The following is a 21312-nucleotide window of genomic DNA, read 5'->3' as shown; positions in this document are numbered from 1 at the left end:
TGACATGAAGCCGCTGCTCAATCTACGGTGTGAGAAAGTTTTGAATGAGTTCCGCCTTACAGAGGCTGGTTGGGAGAACCTAGCCAACACAGCCCGGCCCCGGCTAGGATGCATGAACCGGACGCCATTGCGCGGTACGGACCGCATTTCATGTTGTTCGTCATGTTCACTCAAACCTTTCACTTCACCACGTGGAGCTGGCTTTTCAATGAAACCTGCATGATGAAGTTCTTTTCATATGATTGCGATAGCAGGTCGTTTTCTGATGACTTGCGAGATTTGTCTCCTCATGGCACTGCGAGCCATGTGTCCCTTGCGACCCAACCAGTAAAACCAGGCCCTTGAGTCATGGTCGAATGACCTTATTCTGAAGCTAATTACTGAATGCCTCTCATCCGGTCACACTTGCGAGAGCCATCTCAGAGCGCTGCTGTCAGTATTTGATCTCAACGGGCAAGACATATAACAAATAAAATCCCTTGAGCAGCCGTCATTAACAGCCCGCACCTATGTTGTCGCGTGCCTCACAGCCACGCAGGTTCATGTTTGGGGGCGAAAGGAACTTTGGTTGCCCAGGCCGCAGACCAACCCTTGCTCATGTCACCACCCAGAGACCCAGCCATCGCAAAGCGGGGTTTCAAGTTTTTGATGCTACGATGCTGCCTAGAGTCGCAAATTGACGACTTGTAAAGAAAGCTGCATTCAATATCAGGCAACCGTCAAAAATGTTATTCTATCGGTTCGGTTATGAGCCGTCGTAGGTTACATTTAGTCAATCGGATACGCCCTTCCTTTTTCGCACCTCGATGGTACTTAGACGTTTAATTACGACACCCACGGCGTCTAATCGAGCCATCTGTCGATGCTAACCCCCGGCAATCCGTCAGCGTTTAAATCTGACATGCATGGCCAAGTAGCAGCTGAGGCGGCAATCCGGGACCTTATGTGCACCAGTTCAGGGGTATTGAAGCTCGCCTAACACTCCCACAGCCACATTTATTGGTCAGTGAAGCCGTGATCGCGAATTTTATGCCTACGTTTGGCGAACATGGAGACATGCCCGAACCCTGGCCGTAGACTTGGCCCCGCAGACTCGGATTCTGATGGGATTCATTTCTACTTAACTCTCTAGTGCCCGTTGCGAGTTGCGGCTGGCTATTTGCTATGCAAACGCTACTATGTTCATGACGGCCGACGACTGATGATAATGGAACATCGCCACCACTGAGCGACTTGATATCACGAAGTTACGAGTGAAACCCGGAGCTAGCCGGCACGCATGACGATTTTGGAATATCACGAGTAAGGGTCTCTAGACCTCGAACGACACAACGCACAGCGAGATGGCACCGAACAACGTCGATCCCGGAATTGTGGCGTATGGAGGGGATGACTACTTCGCCGGAGGCCGTGGTCAGGAATCGAAGAAACATCAAGTATCGAGCAATGAACGCTACTTGGACTACACCGAAACCCCCTTGGATGTTGGTCCAACCCTCGATAGCCATCGGGGCTTACTGAGCGAGTCAGTTTTGATTTCCGATAAAGGCAGCAGCCGGCCGGAGGAGAAGAGCCCAGTTCATCAAGTTGCAGATGCGAGATGGCGTCCGAAATGGCTTCGGCCCATCGTTCTCTCGATCTTTCTCGCCATCTTCGTTGTGTTCACAGTTGCACTTCCAGTGATGCTGTGGTACTCTCAGAACAACAGCGGTCTCGTCCAAACGCGGCAAAGCTATGTTTACCTGTGGCGTTTCGGTCCTACAGCGCGTCAGTTCAACTACACGAGGACGATAGGTCATTCACTGATAATCGAAACTTCTAGTTCTCACAATGGTGTCTATTTTCTGGGGTAGAGTCGAGCTGCAAACATTGAGATATATGCCTTGGATCGCGCACCGCCGCTCGCAATTGCTGGGCACGCAAACGGATGTCTACAACCTCGACTACACCGCCATGCTGTCGCCAATGATTCTCTTTCAGTCATTTCGTAACAAACACTACCTCGTCTCTTGTATCGCTATAGTTTCCCTCATCCTCAAGCTCCAGATCGTTCTGGCCCCAGGTCTTTACAGTCTTGCGAATGTCAGGGTCGCAGAGCCGACCGGTGTACAACTTCTCGATTCGTTCAACACAACGACCCGAACGACGCAGGTTACGGATGGCAGCGCGTTCTACATGTTCAAAGCCCTCGACAGCTTCAACATGCGATACCCCTTCGGCGTCACAGAAGACTTGGCGTATCAGACGTTCAAGTTCGCCAACGGCACAGCCAGAGGAAGCACCGATGCCCCTTTGAGTGTCGTTGTCGACGGCTACTTCTCCGAGATGCAGTGCCTGAAGCTGGAAGACTATGAGGCCTCCGACCCGGTCGTGTCCAGCCGGGACTACTACGCCTACAACGTCAGCCTCAAGTTTCCTGGTTGTGACCAGAGAATCACGTCCGAAACCGACCGCATCATGTGGACCGACCGCTTGAACAAGAACGCAGGATCGGTCGGCAACTGGGTTATGAAGATGACAGTCGGCAAACCGTGCTCGAACCTGCCGCAGCAGAACAACCAATCCCTCTACTTCGCAACCAGGCTGGGACCATCGGCGAGCAACTCCTCTCAGCCTGCTTTCATCGACTTCGCGGGCGTCCTCTGTACTTCGACTTCCTGGGTCTCGAAAGTACAAGTCATCGATGACGGCGTTTCTCCGAAAGTCACAGCGTTGTCGGACGAGGCCAAGATACCCGTGGTCGCCGACCTTTGGAATATGCTCTCGTTGTCTATGCCTGAGAGCGGTGGGAGGTGGACTACATCCGGAACTGGCAGAGTCTACGGGCCCGTCTCATCGTTGACCCAGATCAAGGGCGAAGCTTTGGGGACGGCAGTGGATGTTACGAACCCGGCATTATACACAAACGACATCCTGTACACCGCGGTAATGACCATGGCGCATAACTTTGCCCCGTTACTTGGTCACTATCGACTCCGACAAGAGGACGAATCATCGCCATCTTCTTCGGGCTTCACAATCTCCAGTACCGACAGGCTTATTGTGATTCAATGGGTCTGCATCGCCATGGCAGCCTTGTTCGCAGTCCAGAGCATCATCATTGCTGCAGTTCTTGTACGACACACCAGTCGGACTGCAGTGTGGTACCGAGACCCTGCGACTGTCCTTGGCAACATGATGTTCTTCCGAGACCATCCGGACATCTCGGACCGCATCGCCCATGACACGTCCGGACTCGCAACCACCACAACGGATTGGAGTGATTGTAGCTCTACGCCTATGGTACTGAAGACTTCGGCGCGGGCCATTTCGACAGTTTTTACGCTCGGGGTCATCTTTGGACTCGTGTTCGCCCTGAGGGTCTCGGAAACTCAAGATGGGCTCGCGACAGTGCCTGACGATGGGTACCTTCATTTCGTGTGGACATCACTTCCGGCTTTAGTTATGCTTAGCATCGCTATGTATGCTGGCTGTTGCGACTCCTCGTACAGGGCGCTTGCAACCTTCTCAAATCTCTCAACCCGATCATGCAGCGCGAAGGAGGTTGATGTCTCGCTGTTGGATATGCTTGGTCTTCGCGCCCTTTTCTACTCTCTGAAGCAGCGAGTCTGGGCCGTCACACTCTCGCAGATTCTCGCCATCATCTGTGCCTTCCTCACAACCCTTGTATCCGTCGTCTTCACGGTTCAGTCTATCCCTCAAACATCAGATATCCAGTTGCAGCAAACAACCTGGTTTGGCGCTACCGAGATCGGGAGAGGGTTGGACGGACTGAATGTCGCTCGAAGCAACCGCCAGATGATCAGCAGTCTTGTTTCTCGCCAAGGCGAAGCCGCGCTGACCTACCCAAAGAACACATACGACGACCTCGTGTTCCCGGTTTTGGGAGGCCTCGAGGACATACCTCTGTCGCCAAACACGACCATCAGAGCCACCATACCAGCCGCCAAGCTTCACCCAGTCACCTGCTCGAAAGTGCCCCCAAGCAACTACAAAGTCAACGTCACCAGCTGGACGGAGGAAACCACCTACTTCCAGGCTGCCGTCACCCAGCCGTTCACATGCCCGAACGGTACCCAGGCCGAACTTCTGGACATGCTATATCCGAGCGCGGGCACATTCTTACTGGGCACCTCGTTCGTTGCCGATATCTTTAAATCGCCAGAGAACGTCAATGACATCAACATGCCTTGCGGTATGGGTCTCAACGCAAGCGATTACGAGTACGCACCCTGGCGGGTTCAGACCTATGCCTGGGGCGAGTTCTCCAAAGAGAAGAAAGGCTTCGAGTCCTTGTCGGTGTGGAAGTGCAACTACACCTTCGTTGAAGTAGCCACCGAGGTCACTTTGGCTGCTGAGAATGGTGCATACGTCTTGGATCCGGAGATTGCACCGAAACCCGATCTGTCGACCATCAAGCCGTGGAGCCCTTCTCTGGATTTACCCCATGTCGACGGACAATTCCTCTCCCGGGATGTCGGAGACTCGTATCCCTCGCTCACAATTATTGATGTCCTTGCAGGCACGATCGCTTCGCAGTTCAAAGTTCTGATCAAGCCCTACGGAAGGTTTCCTTTGGTAGACCTGGGCAACTCAAACCAAGACGAAGGGATCCTGCAGGATCTTCACCACAACTACGGATTGGTCTCGGCTCAACTCGTCAACATCGAAAACCGCTACAACATGACAGCCAGCTCACAGACCAGTCCTCCTCCTGCTGGCGGGCTACCTGCTTTGGGTACAACAGTCATCGACAGCAGCCGGCGCCGTCTTGTACAAAATGCCGTGGTCACGTACGTCCTGGTCGCCATACTCAGCATCGTAGCCGCAGCGAACATCTGGGCGTTGTGTTCAGCACTGTCTCGACGCTACGTGGGCAGGACTTGGCCGTTTGATATGCATGTGAGGGGCTTGGCACCTGACGGTTTCCATAGCATGGCGGCGATGTCGGCTTTGCTGAGAGGCTCTAACGCACCTGATCACCTGCCTGAGAACACGGAACTGCTGTCATCCGACGAGTTGCACGGTCGACTTGCTGACCTCAACTTCAGCTTGGGGTGGTTCCAGAGGGCGATGAGTCAAACAAAAGTCTTCACAGTTGGTGTTAGAGGGGACTCGGAGTTCCAGTTTTTGGGGGCCAAGGCACGTAAAGTCGGAGAACAATGAGGCACGAAGACCAGTCAAGCAGCAACCAGTTTAGGCCTACAGTATATATAATGAATCTTACGTTCATCCTTTTATAAATTCAATGTCCTAGTATTATTTTGGAGTGAGAACACGAACACATAACTTCCCTCTGAGAGCTACACGACATCCAAGCATCGAGTCCGGCTCGATGAGGATATCCCCACCAAGGGCTCAACCCGCCCCTCCGGAATAGGTCCCACAAGAGCCCCATTCCGAGATTGCGTCGTCATCAAGCAATTTCTGATCATCGGTCTATTAGTCTAGTTGGTTAGGACGTCGGATTCTGATTCACACTCAGTACTTCCGTAAGCCCAGGTTCGAATCCTGGATGGACCTTAATTTTGCGCCGTGATCGTACAAGTCACTCAAGTCTGCGGCCTTGTCTTTTTAGCTAATGTGGAGAGACAATTACTCACTTAACGGTTCTTTGGGTCATGTCACACAGCTTGCGAATACTGAAGAGAACGTAACGCCCACATTAGCTCATCTTATGCTAACGTAGTATACGGTGCCAGGGGCCATAATACCCGCCGGACGCCAACCAAAGCCAATACCGATGATGGACACCACATAGGCCTCCCACCGGATTCCCCCCCTTTACATCTGCTCCTTAACCAGCTCATCGACCAGGTCCCAGACGTTGTAGCCTGTGATCACCAAGCCGGCGCCTTGAACGACACCATTGACGACGGCCAGGCCGGATCCTCCAGCCCCAGCGCTCTGGAGCATGGCAAAGGACGAACCAGCCGCAACATTGCCGATCATGCCGTGGACCGCAGCGGCCAGGGATTCTGTTGAACTCTATAGTTAGCAAAAGCTCTTCGGGGTATAGGGTCTGGACGATGCCTCGTGACTCACCGGCTATGACTCCGTTGGGACCAAAACCCACGATGTTGAGGGCTGGGCCGCTGACGACTCCTGGAGCTGCCATGATGGTGATTCCCACGCCCACGACTCCGATAGCGATAGCCTTCTTCGGGTTCTCCCTAGTCCAGTCGTAGATGCGCTCGTACTCCATCTCAATCCACAGCGACAGGTCCTTCATGAAATCGAGAACGATGCCGAACGCGACGGCCAGCAGGTCCTTCGCCTTGTTGAGCAGGATGTCGAGGTCCACGCGAGGAGGGCACGATCCGTTCTCAATGCCAGCTAAGGGGGTAAGAAGCTCGAGCTCGCCGAGGTCTTCGACGGGGATGATAGCGATCTTGGTTTGAGGAATCATGTCGGCCATAATCTGTTTTCCACGCTTCACGACATTCTCAAAGGCATCCGTGGCAGCTGAGAAGTCGACGTTGTCCATGGTGTCGTGTCCGAGGTCCAGAAGACTGTTGAAGGCGTTCTGAACGGGTGAGAGGTCAAGGTCGTTCAGAGTCTGCTTTCTGGAATTGACGAGATTCTTGTAGGAGTTCATGGCGCGATAAATGTCGGAACCGTCAAAGGTCTGCTGTCCGAGGTCGAAGAGATCCTTAGGGGCACCTTCAGTCGGATGGAGGTCGATGTCGATGGCAGCCATGGTGTTCTCGATTTGGTCAATGTTCTCCTCGTTTCCAGCACCATGAACGACGCTCTCGATGGGGATGAAGATGCTGTTGATAGAATTTCCGACGCTCTGGGCGGCGGCGACACGGAGCCAGCCTCCGAAGGGGGAGGGGAGGTTGTCGCGACGCTCGCCCTCCCGCTCGTCGTAGAGGTATCCGAAGACACTGGCGAGAAGAAGTAGAATGATGATGAGGTTCATGATGGGCTTTTGGTTGATTCCTGTGATGTTTGGGTGTCAAAAAACGGTGATGATATTTGTTGTGTCGCGAGGTTGACCACAGACACCAGGAAACGAAATAAAATCGAGGTGATGTTTGCCAGGTCATGTGACCAGGTCTTATTTATTAAGCCAGTTAATTAATCTCTAGTGACTTGACGCTGTTGAGGGGTTGCTTTGACCGCATAAGAGGCCATTCATGCGCGGTTGTGCATTTTACGCATCAAGCCCTTTCAACTCCGCTCACCAACACACGCCCAAGGAAAGGCACCAGTTCAAACAGGACCTAGAAACAGCAAAGATCAGAATTTAAGTGCATAAGGTATTTGAGGAAAACGCCTGCTTGCATAGAAACAGGCTTCATCTAGGTAGTCATACATTTTCTCCATCCATGGCGGAAACTGAACTTCGTAAATCTTGGTTGTGTCCAGGTTGCCGAGATTGATGGAAAACTTTCTGGCCTTCAAATATGTCTAGAGAAGATAAGAATTCAATAGCATAACGACGCATGCATTTTCAAGTTTGATCTCTCCTCCAAAGCTGACTGATAATGCTTCCTGACATAAGCGCCTAATTGAGAGTCGAGACTGGTCCATATCGACAGACATGAGCCTCGCCGGTATTTCTAGATGTAAAATGAAGTGCAATTCTCACAGCGGCCTACACCGAATCCGGAATATTGGCGTTCATCCATAATGAGTAGAGGCCTAAAGCTGAAAATATAAATATGCAAGGATGTCATCTGGGACACAAGTAAGACTGCTCAGCCTGCAGGATTCCTCCTGGTGACACCACACTAACCACAATAAGCGAACCGCTTCACCGAAAGACGTTTCCAATTGGACCGTTTGTCCCTAGCTAGCCTGGGAGGCTTAATCGACTTTTTCTACTTCTCCAGATTGCTGTTGCACACCGAACCAGCCCTAAGCCACGAGGTTGTTAGGCTCCACGATCGATCATACAACACAATCTCTGAGGAAAGCAGAACCATCAGGCTCTGAGAGCATGATTCATTTAAGGCAAAACGTTCCCTATGGGATCTTTGTCTTCTGCAACCAAATCAGAGGTCCTTTCCTTGGGATTCTACCACGAGCCTGACATCATAGGAGTGGACGTCTCCCATTGCGGCCTTGACTCCCAACTACAACAGCACGTCGTCTGACGGAAACTACGAAGACCTATAATGGGCTTGCACATTCCAAAAGAATGCAGAAAGTTTACCAGGAACGTCAGGCAATTCTTCTCCACGGGCGAGCATAGGTCCCAACGATGTGACCCGCAGACGTCGGGCAGGTATTTCCAACCTAATTTCCAACCCAACTCACAGGGGAATCATTGCTAACCTAGACATTTCCTGCAGATCACGCCCCAAGCTTCAAAATAAGAAGCCAAAGAGGGCCAAAGAATCTGATATAAGTAGCAATGAGAAATTTCAAGAAAGGCCAGAAGAGGAGGGACAGGACAGTCTTTTACACCAGAGCGTTGGCCCCTCGGAACCCGGGGAAATCCGGCATTCGCCCGAATGCGAGGTCTCTGACAGCTCGCCCGAACAAGACGAGCTGAAAAGTGAGGCGCAGCCTCAACCTCCACTCATTCGGAAACTATCACGAGCGAAGACCTTCAATAGCATACGCAGCTGCGCAAGCTCGCTACGCTCTGCGGCGTCTGGATTCAGGAAGCTCGTGTGCATGCCGCGGCTGACACGATCTGAGCCACAACTTCCGCATCATTCTCAAGATCCTCCTGTCAGAGCTTACACGGACTTGGCATTGCGATCCCGGGAATTACAAATCCCCGAGGAAGATATTGATGGACCACAATCCATCGGCTCTGAAGAATCGTTCTCAAGGGCTCCCCGCCATCATACATTTCCCTTTGACAAGTCCAAAATGTCAAAATCCCAAGCGCTGATCGAGCTCCGGGCCGAACTTGAGAAACGACGAGAAACATCAGAAGACTTCAACCATATATGGGAAAATGAGGCACTTCCACATCTGAGAGAGATTATCCACACGGACTACAGCATCTCCATCCAGGCCGAGTACGGTGGTTCCCGCATTCGAAGGGTCGTGGAAGTAATGACGGAGACAGAAATTCCGCAAGAAGGGAACCGCAAGTTGACGGAAACGGTCTCAAAAGTCTTCGGAGAGAATCCATCTCTTAAAGTCGAGATCTCCTTCACCGTTGGCAACATCAAGCGCAGTACCTGCACCGAGGATGAGTGCGTTCCCCCAGGAAATCCGGGTCATCACTTCCCGCTGATGATAGGCGACTCCGTCGACTACCAGGGCGGAACAAGCGCGGGAACCATCGGGCCTGCTCTCGATTGCGGAGGCAAGACGGGTTGCCTTGTGAACTATCATCTGTTTGAAGGAGCACCACAATTGAATGAAGTTCAACATGACAACGAAGTTCCAGATTGTCATCTGGTTCACCCGGCAAGCATCGATTGTGCCGAAGGGGAGCGTCCAAGAATCATCGGAAAGCTCCGCGCCCATTCCGGGTTTCCGATATACAAGACGCAACGACACTCGGGGTCATTGGAGAAACACTTCCAGCTCCCCCGCGACCAGGCCAAGATTCAGACTGACTGGGCATTTTGTGATCTTCAAACACCTCTTGAGAATCGCATGCGTTACTCGCCAAGTGAAAGAGAGTTTCAAGAGCACTCTGGTCTGATCCATCGTGTATACCAGGGGAACCCAAGACTACGCATCATTCGTTCCTCCGGTCGTACTAGTGGGATTAGGTATGCCGTTGTCTGTGAAACACCAGTCGCGGTGCGCCAGGGTGGAATAGAAACTCGAGAATGGTGCCTAGAGAACATCCCCAAGTTGTTGTCTACTGACCAATGGATCACCGGAGGTGTTGGTATACCTGGAGACTCTGGCGCTGCTATCGTTGACGACAAAACAAGAGAACTTGTAGGACAATTGTGGGGTCGCAATGTCTACGAAGGTGACACCAACATTCAGAGAATCACCTACTTCACTCACATTGCAGACATCTTCGACGACATCAGGGAGAGGTACCCTGAAATAGATGAAGTGAAGCTGGCCGGCGCACCGAGTATCCCGACTTCCAACCTTCGTACCAACGGTAAAACGGCTCACAACAAACCAAAGGTCACGTTCAAAATCAGTCAGGATGGAGTTCAGAGAAGTCATCTTCAGGCCTCGGAACCGATCGAACACTTTCTTCACCCAGCCACATCGAAGAGCAGCTTCACTTCGAGTACTGGTTCTAGTGCTACCTGCATTGATCCGCCGTGCACAAGTGTAGAGTTTAGAGCGATGGATAAGGAGATGGGAATCATGCAGACTTCGGCGCCATCGACTGTGACATGAATCTAGAATGAGAGAATTTCAGCCGGGACTTGCTGCGGAGTAATGAGGTGAACAGGGAAGGAGCCAACTTTTCACAGGATTGCAGGGCTTCGGGTGGACGTTGTCAGTTTCTCAACTTTTGGTTACATGGCGTTATTCGTAATATTTACGTAGAAGGTTACAAATATGTACAGTCTCATCCCATCATCTCGTATACCCTTAAATCGGCCGTTTCCAACACGTTCGGATCAGGCCTTATGATCGTTGGACCACCCAATCATTTAGACAGGGGTAGCAGTCAGACCGCAGGCAGCGGCAGACGCAGTGATGGAGTTTCCGTAGTACTGCCAGATGTTGAAGCTGTTGGCGCACTGGAGGCAGGCATCGTATCTGGCGATCCACTGGTAGTTCTGGCAATAGCCAGCCTCGCGGGAGAGAGTAATGGAGGTGCCTGAAGCCACCAACACGTTAGTGCGTGTAACTCATGTGATGACAAGAAGGCAGATGACTTACCGCAGTTCTCGTGGCAGAGATAAGCGGGAGTGCCGGGTGCGGGAACATCCTGGCGTTTGGCGAGCATTGCCTCAGGGAACTCCCAGGAAACCTGGTCGCGGTTGACGAGGGGAGTAGCAGTGGCGAGAGAGGCGGCTAAGGCCACGGCGCAGGTGATGGAGAAACGCATCTTGAGGTTTGTGAGGAGCTTTTGTGAGATCAAGAGTTGAAGGAGAAGATTCGAGAGCAGTCTGAAGATCGACTTCTTGTCACAATGGATTGAGTTCCCTAGAACCCCTTTTATGTTCGACCATAATCAATCATACGCTGACTCCTCCCTCCGGCACGCCCAGGGACCTTAGTCCAGAAGAGGCAGTTCGTCCCTTCTTCAGCGGCGACCGATATCGCCCACGCTACTGAAAGGAATCTTGGCGAAAGGACTGTGAGGTGCCAATGGGCCCGGTCAATCCCGGACAGAAGCGGGCTCTTGAGTGTATTCAGCGGGGCCGATTCGACCGAGAGCCTAAACAGCCCCTGCATCCTGCTCATGCCATCTAATCTTATCAGATCATCCGATAATCAACATCCCTGTTGGGCCCGGGACCAGATTTCTCAAAGTGATCTTCATATCCGAGCGGGCCCCCACGCCATGCGACCCAAGAACTTTGATATACGAAGTTTTTATGTAAAGAATAAGCTAAGATGGCTGAGTCGGGAGAGCCCCAGAGCACATGTGAAAAAGGCTCTTTCAGCGTCGGGTGTTCGTGAGTTGGTCTCCGGTTTACTGTTACGAGCTCGGATATATGCCCGAGCTTCGGGTCCGAGCTGGCTTTTCCCCGGGATCCACCCCGGGCAGCCGGTCCCCGGAAGGCGCCGGGTCCTTAGCCGACATGGAGAAGACATCTGAAAATGTGATGCATTTTTCAATTGCAACGCGCGCCGATGCATTTAAGGATATTATGTTTGTTCCTTCATCCGAGCTTAAATCTTTGGGACAAGTCGGAGTCAAGTCTAGGGGCAAGTTCTATATCTATGTAGTTCACAGTATTTGATATTTGTACGTCTATTGCCCAGGCACCGTTTTAAGTATGTACACACAGGCTGTAATTGCTTCGGTGTAGTAAATATTTACACGAAAAGATCAACCGAAACGTTCTACAAGTTGATTTCAGTGGCACGTTCGCCGCTGAATGCATCGAACCCCTTGTTCCTCAACCGCGGATTCCTCTCAAAGGCCAAACTTCTGGCATCGTACAGGACGAGCGTGCCATTTGACAGTTGAACATCAAGCAAGTAAACAACATTAAGAGTCCAGGCTTGCCGATCTCCCTGAATACTACCCATCGTGAAACGCAAAACATCATCGCCAGTCAAGGTGTGGTTGTACACGGCGCGAAAGTTCTTCACGTTGCAGATCTCGACAGCTTCGTCAGTGACGTCTGTGAAGCTCGTGATGCGGTTCTCGGTGTCAAACTCGTGGCCGACTATGACGCTGGAATTGTCGCAAACGAAACCGTCGTTGTCGGTCGCGTGGGATGTCTCAAGACGAACATAGTCCCACGGGCCTAATGATGCCGGGATCTCGGCCTCGACAGTGAAGAGGGAAGTGCCGTCATATGGTGTGGTAGAAATGCGATCGTAGACGACGGATCTGTCTACGGCTGTGTAGTAGACAGTGGCTTCATGGACTCTTCCGACGGTGGGGAACTGCACAACGTAGGTGCCCTGCTTCATGGAAGCCGCGAATTCTGGCGTGAAGCGACACATCAGGAAGAAGTCGCCGATCATGTTCTTGTTCCAAGTCGTCCAGTCCCCAAGGGTGATGGTGTACAGACGAGTCTCGGAATTGAAAGATGTCGAGCCCGCAAGGGCGCCAGCGGCGGAAAGTTGATCACCCTCAGCGATGTCAGTGATCTCGGAGGGAACGGCGAAGGTCAAAATGGAGTCGGCCGCGACCGGGGTTGGGAGCGAAATTTGCACATGCAACTCCATCCAAGCCTCTGGGTCATTGATGAAAGGGGTGGACTCGCGCAGGCGCTGCAATTGAAGAGATGTAAAGGCTCCAGATAGACCTGTTGGCGTGGCAGTTGCAGTCAGCGTGCTTGTAGTGCCGGGCACAGAGACTGGAGCCGTCGTTGTGACCGCAGATGTCGTGGCAGCAGATACTGCGGACGTTGGTGTGGCAGCGACAGTTGATGACGGAAGCCTTGTCGTGAATGTCGCATTTTGACCGGGAACAGGATCATTGCCAAGTTGGATTGAGAATGGGTCCGAGAGGAAGAGTTGCCAGTCCTTCGGGTTGGATGCCTCGCCAAAGATACGCAATGCACGAGTGAAAATGCGGTATCGTCCCGAGGGGATATCAGTGCCGTTGGCAAACGACCGGAAGGTGACGAAACTACCCTGGCTGAAGCGAACGATCTCACGCATAGGGAAGTCCATGTAGTTGCCCGGGACAATGGGCTGGGATCTGACTGATCCGAGCCAGGCTTTGGATCCTGAACCATGCTGAGGGGGATACGAGAACTGGTCGGTAGTCCAGTCAACTCCAACGAGGTCGAGCGAGAACTCGTACGTTCCGTATCGGAAAGCGAAGTAAGTCTCTGGTGAATCGCCTTCGGCAGGACGGTATGCTTTGCCTTGGTAATCAACTGGGAGCAAGTCGCCATTCGAATCGTCATAGCGATAGGACTCTGGTCCATGGTGCAACGGGGTCCAGTTGTACGTTGAAGCCTCGATACCGATGTAAGGAACCGTGACTAGATCGTCATTAGATCCCGCCAGAAGAATCTTGCCGCTCCATAGAGCGCCGCTGTCAGCAGTAACTTCGGGGGCCAATATGGTGACCACAATATCTTCGGTTGCTCCAGGGGCTACGACGACGGTCTTTGCTTCCGCGAGTGATCCGGTAACGGAAACAGTGGGAGGGTAGTAGACGTTGGGATACAACAAGACATTCCTGGATGAAACTGTCGAGGCTCCAATGTGGGAGATGTTGTATGTTACCTCCTCTGTTCCAGTGTTCTGAATGCGGATTGTGTGCGTGTTCACACGGTTGTCTGTGTCGTTCAAAGACAAAGTCGGTTCCGAAAGCAAGACAGTCGTAGAGTCAAAAAGTTTCGCCGCATCAACAAGTCCTGCACCTTGTTGCGCCAGAGACGCAACCTCTGACACGACTCGGCCGTCGTTGTTGTTGAATCCGGGAAGAGCAACAGCAGTCGACGTCAATCGACGAACGAACTCTGCGCGATCCTTCTTTGCGTGTGCGTACCACAGCGCAGCAACTCCAGAGATGTACGGCGTGGCAAAAGAAGTGCCGGACGAGATAGCAAATTTGTTGTCAGGGAAAGCTCCATACACAACGCCACCGGGCGCAGAGATGATGGGAGAAAAGCCGTTCTCGTATGTTGGGCCCCAAGAAGTGTAACTCGAGATCTGACCGGAGCTAGGAACCTCGGCACTGAATGCGGCGGGCTGGGCATCACCTTGGATACGAAGGTGCAGGGTGTGGTTTCTGCCGGCTTGGGATGCAGCCCAGTCGCCAACAGATGCCGTTGTCACGGCCATGAGTCGAAGCGTGTCGGACCAAGGTGTCACATCGGACATGTAGTACGCGCCTTGCTTGTATGAGTCGAACAGGATACCGTAACTGAAGCCAACGCTGGCGATTGATGCGTAGGACCCAGCAGGTGGACATACACCACGCTTGGCCAGAACAGCCGTGTTCTCTGATCCAGATCCCGCGATATTACAGGAATCGCCGGAGTCGAGAGAAATTGGGACATCAATAGTCTCGTTGAACTTGGTGCCGTCAGAAGTGACGTAGGAAATATCGAGAGACTTTCCACTGGACGAGACAAGAGTTGCCGGCCAGCCCATCGTCTGAGAAGCCTCGACAGATCCAACTGAGATGACCCCACGACCAGCAGCCGGCGAGCTGGCAAAATAGGGACCCATCTCGCCTGAGTTACCGGCGGCGATAATGATGAGTCTGTCTTGAGCGATCTCACTGGCAACCCGTGATAACACGGAGTTGGCATAGCCAGTGTTGCTACCGATGGAGACAGAAATGATGTCGCAACCATCCGAGTCAGCAGCAAGCATGCCCTTCAGAACCATGTCGTTGGATGTCGTATCGTCGCAACCGAAGACCTTGTACATGTAGATCTCGGAGTCAGGGGCGACGCCGGAAAAGTCCTTGTGTGATGCAGCAATGACCGAAGAGACGAACGTTCCATGGCCCGCGCAGTCCGTGAGTGCGGTTGAGCTGGTATCGAAGAGGTTCTTTCCACCGGCAACCTTGCCAGCAAGAGCTGGATGCGCAACATCGACACCGCTGTCAACGACGCAAACGCGTTGCCCGCTGCCGGTGAAGTTACGCTCATGAAGCTCATTGACCCGAGTAGCAATATGGGGGTTCCATTTCTGCGAACCACTGGTAACCTCGAATGAGACGTCCAAGGCGATGGGGTAAACAGGCCAGGCGCCAACGACACCAGGAACGCTTTTGATATCGTCGAGGGCACCCGTCGAGTTCTTGTTGGTGATCTCCACCGACACACCCTGGAAGCGACCAGAAATGGAAGTAAAGTCTTGCTTGACTTTGGCGTCGTAACCAAGGGAGGAGATTTTATCGACAACCGAGTCGACTACGGTAGAGTCTTGTCGGGCAAGAATAGTCGAGGGCTGAATCTCGACAATGTATCGACCCGTCGCGTTGTCGGAGGCTGGGGATGTCAGACGGGTACGGCTGCTTGCAAAACCGCCCTCCGCCGCTACCGCTGTCGCCGGATGAATAACAGCAGCGAGCAACAGCCACTGCGAAATATCACGCCAAGAGGCCATGGCGATTCCGATGGAGATCGATGGATCGACACGCGAAGCGGGAATCCAAAGCCTTGGGACAAGCGTGGATGGCAGCCAAGGCAATGCCTACGAGGTTTCGAGTTGCTATTTATTGCACGTCCGAGTCTCCTACTGTAATGCCTCAGTGCCGCCAACGGCACATCCACTCTGACGAGGTCACGATGCTTAGTCCAGGCTTCGTCAGTTACGCTATGGGTCACGGCGCCGATAACCGGAATGTTGCATCGGTGTTCCTGCAGGGAGAGGGGTTCTGGATGCAACTCCCGGGTCTTGGCAATGGCCGGAGTCCTGCGAACCTTTGCTCAAAGGGGCAGGTCGCTTGCAGAGAGTCATGAGAGGAGCCAAAATGCGAAGTTTATCAGATCATCTAATCAATCTTTGTGGGGCAGGAAATTTAGACATTTGATCATTTCTTGTGGCAGCAAGAACTTCGTGTTCCGCGCGATGCGGCCCAGGAGAAATTGCCTTGTCTGGCTGTCCACTAAATAAGCTAAAATCGGACATGGACGGGGGTGCATTCGAGTGTCCGCTTGGTGGATATCGACGAAGCCGGCCGACCTCCGAGATGTTCGGGGAGTCAAGCTCGGGTTCTTCAGGGTAAAGACCGAGACACTGAAAATTGAAATCAACCGTGAAGTCCCCGAAGATTGATATTTAACAGAATCTTGGTCCATCATAGCCCAATGAGAGGCCTCACTATTCCCAGAAACTCTTCTACATTTTGTAAGAAAACCTCAGGTTGCTCCAACGCAGCAAAGTGACCGCCCTGTTCAACCCACAACAAGTTAGTACAGAGACGTTGAACTCTTCCCATAGATTCATCGAGCGACATGCCTTGTCATTCCGTTTGTAGTATGCCAGATTGGAGTAAGCCTTTTGGGCCCAGGCTTGAGGCATCAAAATGTTCTCGGCCGGGAAAACAGAGTATCCAAAGGGCTTTTCTCGAGATGTCGGAACTGTGAAAAGCACATCTGCAGCTGCGGCTGCCGCAAGGGCTCGATATGGGTACAGACTTCGAGGGAGTGTATCGGTGTACCAATAGAAGCTGACCAAGGTGAGGATAGTGTCGAGAGGGAGAGGGTATCTAGAATCGGGCCATTCAATAAGCTTTTCACCAATCCTGTCAAATATTCCGTTAGCCATATGTAAATGTGCCGCTCGGACCTTCGATGACACGCATTAATGATACAGATTTGTGGGATCAGGAAGTCCTACCATGCTAGCATTGCTAGAGGGTTCGATGCGAGAACAAGGCCGGTTGTAGAAGGTCTCAGACCGTGCTCCAGAATGTAGGATGATCCATTAGAACTAAAGTCAAACATGCGTTGCACATGCTCAGCTTCTGCTGTTGTGATGTTCGCGTTGGGTAGAATCTCATCCTGAGATCCTGGCGCGAGCATGTTGACTAAGGAGACGTTCAGTACATACAACGGCACCGTGGATTCACCACTCGGACAACCACTTACTGTGAAATGCTTTGCACTCCTCATACGTAGCCGAGAGTATCCTGGCAATGAAGCTGCCAATATCGCCGCCTTGTACAACGTAGCCCGAGCCAAATCCAAGACCAAGCATGAGCTTATTCATGAGCCTTGCTGCTGCATCTAGCGTAAGCTCTACATCCAAAGGCCCTCCAGAGAGGCCATAGTGCGGCAGAGAAGGTACCACCACATGATAAGGTAGAGTCTCTGGAGTATACCTCGACATGAGAAGGTCCAGTAATGGAAGAAACTCCAAGACTGAGCCTGGCCACCCGTGCAGAAAGAGCAGTGGAAGAGCATCAGGATTCGCTGAAAAAAGGGCGATGAAATGGATGTTCGTTTTTCCAACATGACCATCTTCGATTGAGATGTTGAAGTTGGGGAAGCTTTTCAAGCGTTGCTCTGTTTCTCGCCAGTCCAGCTTGTGCCACGCTTCCTTTGCTTCCGCAAGCCACTGTCTGGTGGTGCCGAACTGGGTGTCATTCTGCTGGTTATACCAGGTCTCGGAACCAATTTTAGAGGCTTTCAGCAAGTTCTGAAACTCCTCTATCTGGTAGTCGGAAACGTGGAAATCGAACTTCTGAAGAGAACTTGAGATGTTGTGAGGTAAGGTACTGAATGCGACTGAACGACAGGCTGAAACGAGTATCGCAACGGGAAAGAGGAACGGAAACCGCATATTGTCGATGAAATGCTATTGGGTTTCAAACATTTCTTGGCTTTCGTGGAGCATCTTCAGCCATTTATCAAGTCCTATCACAGTTTATTTGATCGATGTGTTATTTTCCTAAGCTTTCTGCGAAAGGTCCCGCAGTAAATTCCAGATTGGAAATCAAAGATGGCAGAACTTGTCAATCTACTATCTCACCCTCGTCCCAGGATCTCATGCCACGGTCAACGTGCCTGTAATCGGTCTAATGTCCAGGCCGGTCCAATCTGGTTCTCCACCGCCCGGAGCAACGTTTATAGTGTTGGCCGCAACTTGACGATAAGGGCTACAAGAGCTTCTCCCTAGAAGTGGCCCCCGAGCCGGACAAAGCTGAGTCATCGCGATATTCTTAGAGTTCCGAATGATTCATTTCAATGGCTTATAGACGACGGCTGATTGCTGTTGATATCTCATCATGATGCAATCATTGCGATGAGATCACTAATCTGAAGCGGGTGAGGTGTTGTCCCGTCTACGGGCTGAATTTGACCCGACTTAGGTCACAGACCACCGATGTTGTTCTGTATCCTTCCAAATTTCATTAGTAGAGCCCTGGTTGAGGGCGTGATGTGTCACCGGGCTTACCATCCAAGTAAATTCAACCTGTAGGTGTCATGTCGTAACCCTCCTTAGTTTCACAAGACCTCATTCACTCATGTCTTCTTGAGCATGCATATGGCTTCAAGGCCATGCCCTTACGTACTTATCATTTGTGTTCTTGAGCTCTTCCACCCGAACTTATCTATGACGCAGGAGAGTTCACAAACATGCAAAAAGACTTTGCTACGGCATCAACCTGGCAAAACAGGCGTTCATCTCAGTTTAGTTCCTGGCTTGATCTCACTATTTGTTGTGAACTGTCTTCGCTAATGATTTTGATATGAATTACCCCAAGTGCCTCAAACAAGAATCCGCTGCGCACTTTCAACTTCAGAGCCTGTCATACCTTTGCCCAGATCGCATAGCACCATTCCGCCCTCGTAGCCATGCTCACAGCAGACTCGACCTACCCATAGCATCTCTCACCAACTCCTGTACCCAATTAGGCCAACCTTGTAACGTACGAAAAACCCACAAACTTTCCGGCATCACAACCTGCCCTCCACGGCAGGCAAAGACTTGCTGCAGAGTACGGTCGGCAACCTCCTTGGGTGACAGCATCTTGACCTGCTTTCTTTCAATCTCATCAGCGTTCTGGGGAGACATTGGTGTCCTCACCCAGCTGGGCTGGACAATCGTCGTAATAATGCCGTCGGCCTTGTATTTGGTCTTGAGCTCGCAGTTGAGGCCTTCGTGGAAAGTCAAGGATGCAGCTTTTGACGCGCAGTAGTCGACCATCGACGGGAGTGCCATGTACGCCGTAAGGCTCGAGATATTAACGATTTGGCCCTTGTTCTGCTCAATCATGCTGGGCAAGAACTCCTTCGTCATGATCCAAAGAGCTACAGTATTGACGCCGAATATTTTGGGCAGGAACTCGGCTGGGGTCTCAAGGATGGTGTGCGGTGATGCAATGCCGGCGTTGTTGATGAGGATGGTGGGGTTTCCGAAGGAATCTCGAATGGTCTGAGCTGCATTGGCGACGGCTTTGGCTGAAGTGATGTCGGTTTCGACGTATAATATCAGTCGTTCAGTCGCCATGTCTGCTGGAAGGGGGATAACGTCCAGGACCGCGACCTTGACCCCTTTCTTCACGAGACCCAGCACCAGCTCCCTACCGATGCCACCACAACCACCGGTAATGACAGCTATTTCTCTGTCCCAGGCCCAGCCTTTATGTGCCTTTAGGCGCCAGTGATTCAAGGCCAGTTTGTTGAAGAAGTTGTTGAGCCACTTTCCAACACCCAGAATAAGACTGAGGCTGAGAAGCACCTTGACGCCGCTGCGCCCAACGAAACGTTGGCTGAGTTGGCTTTCGAAAAAGACATCGGTATACTGCGTCGGACCATATACAATAGCTGCTAGAGCGACTATGACGGGAATATTCAATGACATCATTAAGGCGGATAGATGTGTTCTTGAATGGAAATGTGATGCAGTGAAGTCTGTTGCGTGAGATTGACATAAGATTGTCTTCCAATATGAGCGGAAGCCATACATCTATATGTACATTCGGCAGCATCCGAAAGTTCATCATGGAAGCTTTTGGCTTTCGGTCGTCCGATGAAGGTTCTAGGAGGTTAGACACCGCTTGCACTGGCGATGTACATTGTCCAACGGTCTCCCATCTTGTGTGCCACACGTCCGCCGACGACGGCCGAGATAGGGGATTGGGATTCATCCCCTACCCTCCCAAGGGTGGACTATTATGCCGAATGGACGTATGATCTGTTGCAAAAGCCGCAGGCTGTGGAAAGTTGATCTGGATATCCACGCAAGGAGATGGTGAAAGGTATCATGAACAGCTGCGTTCCTTGAGCGAAACATTATCGGCTAAAGATCTGTTAGTACCGTCCAAAGGGCCACGGGAGTGACCATCATGGCATTCGCGGCCCAATACACATGGCATGAATATTTACAGAAATTTAGAAAGAAAATTGATCTACAGACACTTTGAAATACTAAAAGATCGCTTTAAGCCTCAACTAACATACGTCTTGTCTCCTGAAAAGAATTGGAAGCACTGCAAAACGCATCCTTCCTAAGCGGTCTTGACTTTCTCCTGGCCCCTGTGGTAGATCTTTTTAATCAAAGATGGGTCGTTCAGCCCAGCTTCCCCATTCATAGTACCATCGAAGACCGTCCTTGGCCCAATCGCATTCAGCAGCCAAACGATGAAGGCATTAGTCCCCTTCCAGACATAAGGACTCTTGCCCTTGAGAACCACAGGCACGATCTGCCGAGCAAACTCCTCAGGCTTCATGGTGGTCTTTTCGTGCTTGCTGCTTCTTTCCCGCACCTTGGACTCCAAGTCGGCATACAAGCTATCGGGATCAAACTTGACGTTATTAGCCTGGATGATGGCAGTCGAGACCTCGCCCATGTAAACAGTCATGACTTTGATGCCGAGTGGGGCAACTTCAAGGCGGAGAGTGTCCGAATATGATGCAACGGCTGCTTTGCTTGCGTTATACGCGGACGTGAAGGGGCCCGGAAGGCGGGCAAGAACGGAAGCAACGTTGACGATAAGAGGCGGGGTGCTAGACCCTGGTACGGAAGCCAGGAGCAGGGGGGTGAAAGCTGACACCATGTCGAAGAGACCAAAGACGTTGGCATCGAACATTTTCCGGACGCGATAAGAGTCTGCCTCTACTGCGGGAGACTCATACACTGAGATAATATACTTCAGCATCAAAAAACATGGAATTGCCTTCTGGTCTAGGAAGAAACTTACAGGCGCCGGCGTTGTTGTAAAGAATGTCCAGAGTTCCGCCCGTCAGCTTGGTAATATCTGCCTTCACCGCCTCGATGCTATTGTGATCTGTTACATCGAGAACGAAAGTTTCAATGCCTTTGCTCTGCAGATTTTTCATTGATTTGAGTGAACGAGCAGTT

The 21312-nt window shown here is 51.8% G+C and overlaps 6 protein-coding genes across 6 annotated transcripts; 2 read left to right on the top strand and 4 right to left on the bottom strand.

Moving 5' to 3' along the window:
• Positions 1-1343: 1343 nt before the first annotated feature.
• Positions 1344-5166, top strand: CkaCkLH20_11221 (uncharacterized protein; the record flags this gene model as incomplete). Its single annotated transcript, XM_038893935.1, has 2 exons — positions 1344-1767; positions 1823-5166. 2 exons carry the CDS (start codon positions 1344-1346, stop codon positions 5164-5166), a joined length of 3768 nt encoding a protein of 1255 aa, XP_038740761.1.
• Positions 5167-5784: 618 nt separating this feature from the next.
• On the bottom strand, positions 5785-6925 carry CkaCkLH20_11220 (uncharacterized protein; the record flags this gene model as incomplete). Its single annotated transcript, XM_038893934.1, has 2 exons — positions 5785-5978; positions 6046-6925. 2 exons carry the CDS (start codon positions 6923-6925, stop codon positions 5785-5787), a joined length of 1074 nt encoding a protein of 357 aa, XP_038740760.1.
• Positions 6926-8832: 1907 nt separating this feature from the next.
• CkaCkLH20_11219 (uncharacterized protein) lies at positions 8833-10290 on the top strand (the record flags this gene model as incomplete). The annotated part of the gene is made up of 1 exon (XM_038893933.1): positions 8833-10290. The coding sequence occupies one exon, from the start codon at positions 8833-8835 to the stop codon at positions 10288-10290; it is 1458 nt and encodes a 485-aa protein (XP_038740759.1).
• A 260-nt stretch (positions 10291-10550) lies between these two features.
• On the bottom strand, positions 10551-10951 carry CkaCkLH20_11218 (uncharacterized protein; the record flags this gene model as incomplete). The annotated part of the gene is made up of 2 exons (XM_038893932.1): positions 10551-10720; positions 10783-10951. The coding sequence occupies 2 exons, from the start codon at positions 10949-10951 to the stop codon at positions 10551-10553; spliced, it is 339 nt and encodes a 112-aa protein (XP_038740758.1).
• Positions 10952-11916: 965 nt separating this feature from the next.
• Positions 11917-19815, bottom strand: CkaCkLH20_11217 (subtilase; the record flags this gene model as incomplete). The annotated part of the gene is made up of 5 exons (XM_038893931.1): positions 11917-15488; positions 16458-16747; positions 16843-17032; positions 17094-17688; positions 18937-19815. The coding sequence occupies 5 exons, from the start codon at positions 19813-19815 to the stop codon at positions 11917-11919; spliced, it is 5526 nt and encodes a 1841-aa protein (XP_038740757.1).
• A 643-nt stretch (positions 19816-20458) lies between these two features.
• Positions 20459-21290, bottom strand: CkaCkLH20_11216 (uncharacterized protein; the record flags this gene model as incomplete). The annotated part of the gene is made up of 2 exons (XM_038893930.1): positions 20459-21087; positions 21152-21290. The coding sequence occupies 2 exons, from the start codon at positions 21288-21290 to the stop codon at positions 20459-20461; spliced, it is 768 nt and encodes a 255-aa protein (XP_038740756.1).
• Positions 21291-21312: the final 22 nt, after the last annotated feature.

The sequence above is a fragment of the Colletotrichum karsti genome, assembly GCF_011947395.1.
Source record: "Colletotrichum karsti strain CkLH20 chromosome Unknown Scaffold46, whole genome shotgun sequence".
Lineage (NCBI taxonomy): Eukaryota > Fungi > Ascomycota > Sordariomycetes > Glomerellales > Glomerellaceae > Colletotrichum > Colletotrichum karsti.
The sequence above is the reverse complement of the archived record's forward strand: the minus strand, read 5'-3'. Positions and strand labels throughout refer to the sequence as shown.